The 10,058-nt window shown below is 33.9% G+C and overlaps 2 protein-coding genes across 4 annotated transcripts; one reads left to right on the forward strand and one right to left on the reverse strand.

Moving 5' to 3' along the window:
* Positions 1–4,778: 4,778 nt before the first annotated feature.
* Positions 4,779–7,423, forward strand: LOC106388406. 3 transcript variants are annotated; one of them, XM_048778343.1, is made up of 4 exons: positions 4,779–4,944; positions 5,283–5,772; positions 5,915–6,993; positions 7,147–7,423. In XM_048778343.1, exons 2-4 carry the CDS (start codon positions 5,295–5,297, stop codon positions 7,186–7,188), a joined length of 1,599 nt encoding a protein of 532 aa, XP_048634300.1. In that variant the 5' UTR covers positions 4,779–4,944; positions 5,283–5,294; the 3' UTR covers positions 7,189–7,423. The 3 variants fall into 3 exon arrangements, with proteins under 3 accessions (XP_048634300.1, XP_048634298.1, XP_048634299.1); XM_048778341.1 differs by having other exon boundaries at positions 4,784–4,944; positions 5,283–5,835; XM_048778342.1 differs by having other exon boundaries at positions 4,794–4,944; positions 5,277–5,835.
* A 662-nt stretch (positions 7,424–8,085) lies between these two features.
* Positions 8,086–9,651, reverse strand: LOC106385525 (ethylene-responsive transcription factor ERF062-like). The gene has a single exon (XM_013825437.3). It carries the CDS (start codon positions 9,362–9,364, stop codon positions 8,315–8,317), a length of 1,050 nt encoding a protein of 349 aa, XP_013680891.2. The 5' UTR covers positions 9,365–9,651; the 3' UTR covers positions 8,086–8,314.
* Positions 9,652–10,058: the final 407 nt, after the last annotated feature.

Here is a 10,058-nt window from a genome sequence, read left to right on the forward strand (position 1 = left end):
GGCTCATCTCTTTTTATGGCTTATACATGTGTATAGATAGATTAATGAATTGTATATTTTGCAAAAGTGTCTTAGATGTCTGTAAAGCTTCCGTGTTGCCAAGAAACAGAGTTTGTGATTGTTTTGTCAACTTTTATGGCAGATTATATTTTAAATCCCAGGGAAATACAATATTATGTCTTCCATTTTTATACAGGAAAAAATATTATTAGCTATGTGAAATATTGACATATTACATGGCTAACCATGCATACTAAAATAATGTGTACCTATCTATACGAATACTAAAATAATGTGTACCTAACTATACGAAATATATATTATGCATGAGAACATCCTTCAATGTAATGATGCTATGTAGTTAATATAACAAGCTTAATTTCATTAATTCATATTGTGATGCGGACGTTGAAGACGTTAACTCTGTGTAATTCTCATGTTCATCAACTAAAATCTGTCGACCTTAATTTAACTAAAATCGAGCTATTTGTTTGCTGGGCCAGAGGCTATAACCGCCACTAGGACCGGATCTGAGAATTTAGAGGCTTGAAATATTTCTTAAAAACTTTAAAAATTTTGGAGACCGGAGTTAATGTTTGGGGCTTAGACCTATGCAAAAAACCTCTAAAATTTTGAGAGTCGAGGCCAATGTTTCATTCGGCTGTCTCCAGATCCGGCCCTGACCGCCACCGCCATAAATCTAGTCATCCAAAACAAATAGAAGAATCATAAAATAAAGCACGTAGCCCAAACTAAAGGAAAAAAGAGCTAAACCCCTTTCATATATAGTGTTACAGAACAGTTAGACACCGGAAAAACAAAGATAACTAGAAAAGGTATTTTCAAAAAAGAAAAAAAAATGAGAGAGAAAAAACTGAAAAATTGTTGAAACAACTGATATATATATATATATATATATAAATTATGAACAAATCTAAAGCCATAACTAGAAGGCCATTTTGTGGAATGAATTTGTTTGAAATGTATAATTCCATTGGATTCCAAAAAATATCTACTAGTTACAGTAAAAACTTTTTAAAATAAATTTCACATACTCCATTTTTTTAATGAAACAGAAAATTAAATCTTTTATAAAATTTATTCTTTTTATTTAAGAGTATAAATCTTCGTGAATGTATGGAATATATATAATTATTCTATTAATAGTTTCAGTTTTTATTCTATTTTTTTTATTCCACAAATAATCTTTTTTTTTATTTCTAATATTTATTTTTGAACAACCGGTTACATCCGGGAAAAGTGCCAATTTCGACCCTAACAATTTCAGTCGTGCCAAATACGATCCAAACAATTGATCAGTGCCAAATACGACCTCAACTTAATTATAATTCGAAAAAACTACCCGAACTTCTTAAAACATGCCTAAATCTACATTGACTCTAACATAAGTTAGTTAACCGTTAACAAGATAAAACGATGTCGTTTTTATATACGAGGAAAAGTGTCAATTTCAACCCCAACACTCTCAATCGTGGCAAACAGGAGCCGAACAAATGGCCAGTGCCAAAACCGACCTCAACTTAATTATAATTTAAGAAAAACTACATGAACTTCTTAAAACGTGCATAAATCTACATTGACTCTAACATAAGTTAGTTAACCATTAACAAGATAAGACGACGTCATTTTGATATATATATATATATATAATATGTTCATTCCGGATTTGTTGTGATACTCTTTTAAAGGGGCACACTAACAACTAAATAAAAGTAATTTTTTGAAATAATATTACAAAATTTGAAATTATATAAACTACTATTCTTATTCCTCTTATCTAATTTAAAATTTTGGTGCTAATTTTTATGATTTATATAAATACATTAACATGTTTTTTTTTATTTATCATATCTTTAATAAACTTATATCTTACTAAAATATTTATTATTATATGATCTTAAATATACTTAAAACTTTGAATTTATTTGTAAAATTTTATTATATAAATTATTTTTAATTTTTAAACTTAAGTGGAAATTTTTTTATTTTTCAAAGTTAATAATATATATTTTGATTGTTCAAAAATGTTAAGAGGCCTTTTACCTTTTTTCACTAAGATATCTTGTACAAACTATTAGACATATTAAACAATAACTAAAATATATAAAATCAATCACCAAAGTTTTTAATTGGATAAGACGAAGAAGAATAGTTGTTTATATAATGGGGAATTTCAATTTGTAATAATATTTCAAAAAATTACTTTAGTCTAGTTTTTAGTGTGTTCCTTTAAAATGATATCCCGGCATGGGTTTGAGTCATGGAATGAACATATTTAAAAAAAAAATATTTATCAAAACGACGTCGTCTAATTTTGTTAACAGTTGATTAACTTATGTTAGAGTCAATATAGGTTTATGCACGTTCTGAGAAGTTCATGTAGTTTTTCTTAAATTATAATTGAGTTGAGGTCTTTTTTGGTACTGACCATTTGCTCGGATCCTATTTGGCACGACTGAGAGTGTTGGAGTCGAAATTGGCACTTTTCCTCTTATATCAAAACGGCGTTGTTTTATCTTGTTAACGGTTAACTAACTTTTGTTAGAGTCAATGTAGATTTATGCACGTTTTAAGAAGTTTAGATAGTTTTTTTGAATTATAATTGAGTTGAGGTCGTATTTGGCACTGATCTATTGTTCAGATCGTATTTGGCACGACTAAAATTGTTGGGATGGAAATTGACACTTTTTCCAATAACAGTATTCGTTAGTCGTAGTCAGTCTTTGGGCCAAGTAAATGAATCCTATGCTTCTTGCCGATTTGTTTACGTAAACATTGTTGACAAAAAAAAATGAAAAAATTTATGTAAACATTTATTTTGGCCATTTTTTCAAGAAACTGCCTTTGTTTTTACATAAATTGCACCACGTAATAGGCTTGGTTTCAGCAATTTGGGTTCGAATCTCTTGTGCTAGTAATACATCACTACCTAGGTGCCCATATTCTGTCTTATACACCAACATTATCATATTTATCGGGAAAAGTGCCAATTTCGACCCCAACAATTTCAGTCGTGCCAAATACAACCCGAACAATTGATCAGTGCCAAATACGACCTCAACTCAATTATAATTCAAAAAAACTACCCAAACTTCTTAAAACGTACCTAAATCTACATTGATTCTAATAGAAGTTAGTCAACCGTTAACAAGATAAAACGACGTCGTTTTGTTATACGAGGAAAAGTGCCAATTTCGACCCCAACACTCTCAGTCGTGCCAAATAGGACCCGAACAAATGGGCAGTGCCAAAACCGGCCTCAACTTAAGTATAATTTAAGAAAAACTACCTGAACTTTTCAAAACGTGCATAAATCTACATTGACTCTAACAGAAGTTAGTCAACCGTTAACAAGATAAGAAGACGACGTTTATATATATATATATTTAAAAAATATGTTCATTCCGGAACTCAAACCGTGTTGTGATACCCTTTTAAATGGGCACACTAACAACTAGATAAAAATAGCTTTTTAAAATACTATTACAAATTTGAAATTATATAAACTACTATTATTCTTCATCTTATCTAATTTAAAATTTTGGTGACAATTTTTTCTGATTTATATAAATACATTAACATGTTTTTCTTATTTATCATATCTTTAATAAAATTATATCTTACTAAAATATAAATAATAAAATATTTATTATTATACGATCTTAAATAAGCTTAAAACTTTGAATTTATTTATACAATTTTCTGATATAAATTATTTTTAATTTTTAAAATTAAGTGGAAATTTTTTTAGTTTTCAAAGTTAATATTATATATTTTGATATTTTGTTCAAAAATGTTAAGAGACCTTTTACCTTTCTTTCACTAAGATATCTTGTACAAAATATTAGACAAATTAAACAATAACTAAAATATATAAAGTAATCACCAAAGTTTTAAATTGGATAAGATGAAGAAGAATAGTAGTTTATATAATGGAGAATTTCAATTTGTAATAATATTTCAAAAAATTATTTTAGTCTAGTTGTTAGTGTGCCCCTTTAAAAGGATATCTCAGTACGGATTTGAGTTCCGAAATGAACATATTTTTAAAAAAATACATATATCAAAACGACGTCGTCTTATCTTGTTAAATGTTGATTAACTTCTGTTAGAGTCAATGTAGATTTAGACACGTTTTAAAAAAAATTGGGTAATTTTTCTTAAATTATAATTGAGTTGAGGTCGTTTTTGGCACTGACCATTTGTTCGGGTCCTATTTAGCACGATTGAGAGTGTTGGGGTCTAAATTGGCACTTTTCCTCGTATATCAAAACGACGTCGTTTTATCTTGTTAACGGTTGACTAACTTCTGTTAGAGTCAATGTAGATTTAGGCACATTTTAAAAAGTTCGGGTAGTTTTTTTGAATTATAATTGAGTTGAGGTCGTATTTGGCACTGATCAATTGTTCGGGTCGTATTTGGCACGACTGAAATTGTTGGGGTCGAAATTGGCACTTTTCCCCATATTTATCTCCCCATTCTATAGATTGGATCTTCTATATAAATGTTTATTAGTATGTACGTAGTTCGACACACTTGCTTTAACACATTTACTTCTTTTTCATTTTTTTTGGGGGCAAACCGCGTAAACGCATACATGTATATGTACACGCACAGATTCGTGGATGCGTACGTGTAAAAATCTATTTTGAAAAACAATTAGTGAAAAGAACACCAATCTCGAGAAAGAAAGAGATGGGGTCGGCGAGTAAACGACGGCGTATCAACACCCTCATCATAAAAAAGGTTTTGGACTTGTGATATTTTGATTTTAATTTTGAATGAATAGAAAAGAAACGGAAGAGGAAGAGTTTACGTTGTGCAACTTCTTCTTCTTTGTGGGAGTTTCCTTTTATTTATTCTCTGATTTTACAGATTAATCGAGTCGCAAGCGTTTCTCTGGAGAACGATAGTAAACTTTGGTGAGTTTCTCGATTGATTGTTGTTAAATTACACTCCTTGCCTCCTCGATATCCATCTCTAGTTTTTTTCTTCTCTCGCGGGAGAATCAAATCGCAGTAGTTACAACTTCAAATGCAATAGAATCGACAGTTTACCTGTTTATTTGAATTTTGAAGTGAATAATTCTTTTTCACGAAAGATCGATTCATTGAGGTTACTATATTAGTATATACATTGTATATGCATTTCTTAAGATTTTTATATTTTAAATGTGTTAAAACAAATGGGATAGATCTTGTATTTATCCAAAATGTTAAATGATTCTCTCAAATTGCTGAGTAAGTTTGTCTAGTTGCAGGTTGAAAAGAAAATGCGTTGCCATGAGGTAAAATCTTGGACATTTTCGGGTTTGGTGGCAGCGTTTCTTGATCTCTCTGTAGCTTTCTCGCTACTATGCGCCTCTTCGCTCGTTTATTTAACCTCCAAGCTGCTCGGTGTCTTCGGTTTGACCCTCCCCTGCCCTTGTGATGGCCTGTTCAGTGACAAGAACAAGTGTTTCCAAGAGACTCTAGTGAATCTTCCTGTTAAAAAGATCTCTTCTGTGCAAAGCTCCGTGATAAGTACATCACCTTTTGATTCACTTCTCTATAAAGAAGCCAATGGTGGAAAGAAGAGAAAAGGAGAGCCTAGTAGACACGTTGAGTTTGAGAAAGAGGTGGTCTTTAGAACTCCGGAGGTTGAGAATGCTTCATGTTTCGATCTTCTAACTTCGCAGAGTTTAAAGAAAGGGAGTTTTAAAGTCAAGAGTAAGCGTCTCAGCTTCTATGGTCTCAAGAACCATTGCCAAAGTAAGCATTCTCCGCAATCTCCTGCTGAGGAAATTAACCATTCTCTTCTTGTTAACTCCAAAGGTCAGTACTCAGTAGTGTTTGTTATTTGCAAATTTTTTTGTCGAATCTTGGTTTTGATACTTAGTTGTGACAAATGTAGATTGTGGAAAAGACTTGGAGGATGTGTCCTTGAGGAAAAGTGTTTCACTTTGTTCTATTGGGTGTGAAGATGGTGGTACTGGGAACAATCAACCAGAGAGGACAGTATCATGGGCGGGAGAGGGTACATGCACTTCACCTATTGAACAAGTGCTTGAGGAAGAACGAGCTTCACGTGCTGCATTAGCTCTTGAACTGGAGAAAGAGAGAAACGCTGCAGCGACTGCTGCGGACGAGGCTTTGGGTATGATACTGAGGCTACAAGAGGAGAAAGCTTCGATAGAGATGGAAGCTAGGCAGTATCAGCGGATGATAGAGGAGAAGTCTGCTTTTGACGCGGAAGAGATGAGCCTTCTCAAAGAGATTTTGCTGAGGAGGGAGAGGGAGAAACATTTCTTGGAGAAAGAAGTTGACACCTATAGGCAATTGTTTCTTGAGACTGAGCAACCTCTTCCCAACACCCCAGATTCCAAACAACCAACTGAATCATTGGATGACTCTTTTGGATTTGACATTTTCACTAACCAGATGGACAATCGTATTCTTGATGGGGAAATGAAGGTGAATGGAGTAGATGACGATCAAGAGATTGTTACAGAACAACAAGAACGAGAGGAGGGTACTTTACTTTCAGAACCAGTGGCTGAGTCTACCAAGGTTGGTGAGGACTCCGACGACATTGATTGCTGTGTACATGATATCCATGTGGTGAAAGATGAAGATAACAAAGTGCAACTGAATGTTCCTTTGGACCATGTCGTACGGGATCTCAAACTGGATAGATCACAAAGTGTTTTAGGTACAAGTTATCTACTTCCACCGGCGTGTCCACAAGGACGAAGGATCTTGTCTCCAAATATGCGCAGAAACTCAATGTCAGCTGTTGACTATGAGAGACTGAAAATAGAGAGTGAAGTTGGTTTGCTGAGGGGACGTTTGAGAGCTGTACAGAAGGGAAGAGAGAAGATCAGTTTCTCTTCCAAGGAGCAGAGCAAATCGGTTTTGGGAGATAAAACAAGTCGGTTTTGGGAGGCTAGAAGATCGGAACCTATCGACTCTTCAAGCCCTTCTTCCACAATGGTGAGTTCATTGTTGTTTGATTACTTTTGAGGGGCGAAAGAATGCTAAGTTTATGTTTTCAAGGCTTTGTTGGCTTAACAAGTGGATGAATCTTCTTGTATAATTTGGCTTTTCAAATGGATGATGATGTCTGTATATCACCTTCGTTGGCAGGTTAAAGCTATGTCTATGTCACTGGACCTGCATAGTGCTTGAAAATTGAAACGACAAGGTATGAATTTACTCGCATAAAGCAACACAAATATACAGTATGGGCAACACATTGTAGTTTGTACAATGTCTGCCAAACTCTATGTTGGTTTTTGCTTGGATATCTGTTTTAAGAGTTTTTGTCTCAAACATTGTACTATAAACGGTGTCGTTTCAGAACAAAACATGGACGCTTTTTTGGTGTCTTTAATTATAAATGGTCGGAATACTTTCTCTTTTCCATCTCAATGACATTTGTCCTTTTTCTATTTTTGTGATAACCCTTGGAGCAGCATTATTGGTAAGAGCACTTTGTAATTTTATTAGAAAATAAAAATAATAGTACAAATTAGCAATTATTTTTAACGTGCTGTATGTGTTACAAAATTGGTAGAGCCTTTTGTATGATAACATGGGTAGAAACTCTCCTCTTTGGTTCTCTCCCACCAAAGACTGACTTCATTCTATTTCTTCACTTTTTTGTATTTCTTTTTGAAATTGAAAGCTTTACCAAGAGCCTCTATCAATGCATCAGATGTTCTTACACATTTCACTTTTCTTTTCCTTTCAAAATAAGACATTCCGTTTAAAATTGAAGGGAAATGACACAATTTTTTGTTTGTTAAAACTATATTGTAGCTGTTTTCAGAAGTCCAAGAAGAAAAAACTTTGGAGCTCATACTTGCCCTTTAACTCTTCTCTGACCTATACTACTATATTGACCTTTGAGCTTAAAAAGTTTAATATAGAATGTAGGAAATATTATAGTATATTGGATTTTGAAGTTGGAGTTGGTGCAACAGACTTTTAAAGTAAATATTTTCTCATTTATTTATTTTTGACAGAGACTATTTTCTCATTTAAAAACAAACACTTTTTCTATTGTATGGTTACTATTAACCGTATAGAAAAGAACATTTAATTAGCAAACAAAAAAAGGAGAACCACTTAATCATGTGGTTGTGAGAAGAAATACAATGTGTTCAACCCCGAATGCGAACCAATCTTGAATCTTGGCATCAAAATATGAATTTCTTGCTTTGACATAAAAAGAAGAGATAGAAGTAATGAAGCTTGTGACATTGTTGACAAAAAAATTAAGCTTGTGACATTAATTTGAAGTCAAGAAGAATTAAGGAAGGGAGAGAGCATCCCAAATGAGATCAATATCCAATGAAGGCATTCTACTCAGTTGTACACCATCTCCTTCCATCACTTCCTTATTGATTTTCTGTTTCTTCATCATCACAACTTCTCCCGACTCCGTCTTGATGTTATTCTTGGGCTCCGATGTTCCCACTTTAGGAGAAGAAGGAGAAGGAGAGTTACCAGAACTTATTACTTGGGAGGAAGCGGAGATTTGTTGTATCTTCGAATCCAAAAGCGAGGCGATCATGCATCGCAAGGGACCAGACTTAAGCTGGTGTTTTTGGTCGGGAAAGTTGAGGTGTGCGTACTCGCCACGTAGGATATCAGCTGCAGTATCGTAAGCCATTGCGGCTTGCTCAGCGGTCTCAAAAGTTCCGAGCCAAACACGAGTTCTATTCCTTGGAAGCCTAATCTCCGCCACCCACTTCCCCCAGTGTCTTTGTCTCACTCCTCTATACAGCTTCGTTGGTGTTGTCGTCTGAACAACCTTTTTTGTTCTTGTCCCTGACGCAAGCTTCATAGGCTGAGTCTTGGTGGTGCTTAGCCAATAGTTTCCAAACCCTTTTGAAGGATAGTTTGTAAGGGCTTTATTAATATCGACCCACTGATCGCTTCTCGTTTGATCCGACTCATGATGGAGAGAGTTCGGGGTATAGTTATGGTAAGGCATCATGTTACTATTGGATTGAGAAAGTTCTAAAAGCTTTGGTTCTTTGAGGAACAAGGAAAGGTTTGGGGGTTTAGAAGGATGATGAATATCATCAGGACGTTGAGATTGAGGAAAAGAATCTAGAAAGTTCCAAGGAACAGAAGCTACCGGAGATTGTTGATGATGAATAGAAGATGTGAGCTCATGAAGAGACGCCATGTAGCTTTGAGACGAAGAAAGAGTAGGAGATATCATGCCTTCCAAGATTATTGGAACACCGAGAAGTTGCGGTGGCGTCGAGGAACTCAAGAACCCATATAATCCGGAAGACAGGAGCTTTTCATGCATGAAGCGAGGTTCCAATTTAGGAAACTGATCTTCCATGTTCAATCTTGTTTTGTCTGATTGAGGGTTTTGTCCAGAGAATATGAACCTTAATTATGTTGATGGTTTGCAGAATAAATGTTTATATATACACATACTATGGACTATACTATGTGTTTATGTGTGTATTGGTGTGATCATGTGGAAGATAATATTAGAAAATAAGGAAACCAACTTTATTTGTCCCCAAAAAAACATGAGTCATTCTTGGGTTCACTCCCTAGGGTGAACCTCTAGGTTCACCAACCAATAGGATTTCATTATTTCAAATTCGATATCTTTTAAAAAAGGAAACAAAATATTCTCAAATAATATTATGTTTTTAAAATAAAAAAAGATAATAGTTACAGAAAAAAAAAATTAAAAAAATATATTTTTAATGTTTTCAACAAAACACTAAACCCTAAATTCTAATCCCTAAACCCTAAATCCTAAACCCTAAACCCTTGGATAAACCCTAAACCCTTGGGTAAATCCTAAACCCTTGGGTAAACCCTAAACCCTTGGGTAAACCCTAAACTCTAAATAAAAAACACTAAAACCCTAAACCCTAAACGCTTGAATGTTTTAGTGTATAGTGATTTTGATTTAGAGTTTTGGATTTATCCTAGAGTTTAGGGTTTATCCAAGGGTTTAGGGTTTATGATTAAGGGTTTAGGGATTAGAATTTAGGGTTTAATGTTATGCTGACGAC

The sequence above is a fragment of the Brassica napus genome, chromosome A4, assembly GCF_020379485.1.
Source record: "Brassica napus cultivar Da-Ae chromosome A4, Da-Ae, whole genome shotgun sequence".
Taxonomy (NCBI): Eukaryota; Viridiplantae; Streptophyta; class Magnoliopsida; order Brassicales; family Brassicaceae; genus Brassica; species Brassica napus.

Coding starts and splice junctions, on each gene's coding strand:
- LOC106388406 (XM_048778341.1), top strand. CDS start 5,295: ATGCGTTGCCATGAGGTAAAATCTTGGACATTTTCGGGTTTGGTGGCA. Junction 5,836..5,914: donor TCTTCTTGTTAACTCCAAAG/GTCAGTACTCAG, acceptor TGACAAATGTAG/ATTGTGGAAAAGACTTGGAG. Junction 6,994..7,146: donor CAAGCCCTTCTTCCACAATG/GTGAGTTCATTG, acceptor CTTCGTTGGCAG/GTTAAAGCTATGTCTATGTC.
- LOC106385525 (XM_013825437.3), bottom strand. CDS start 9,364: ATGGAAGATCAGTTTCCTAAATTGGAACCTCGCTTCATGCATGAAAAG.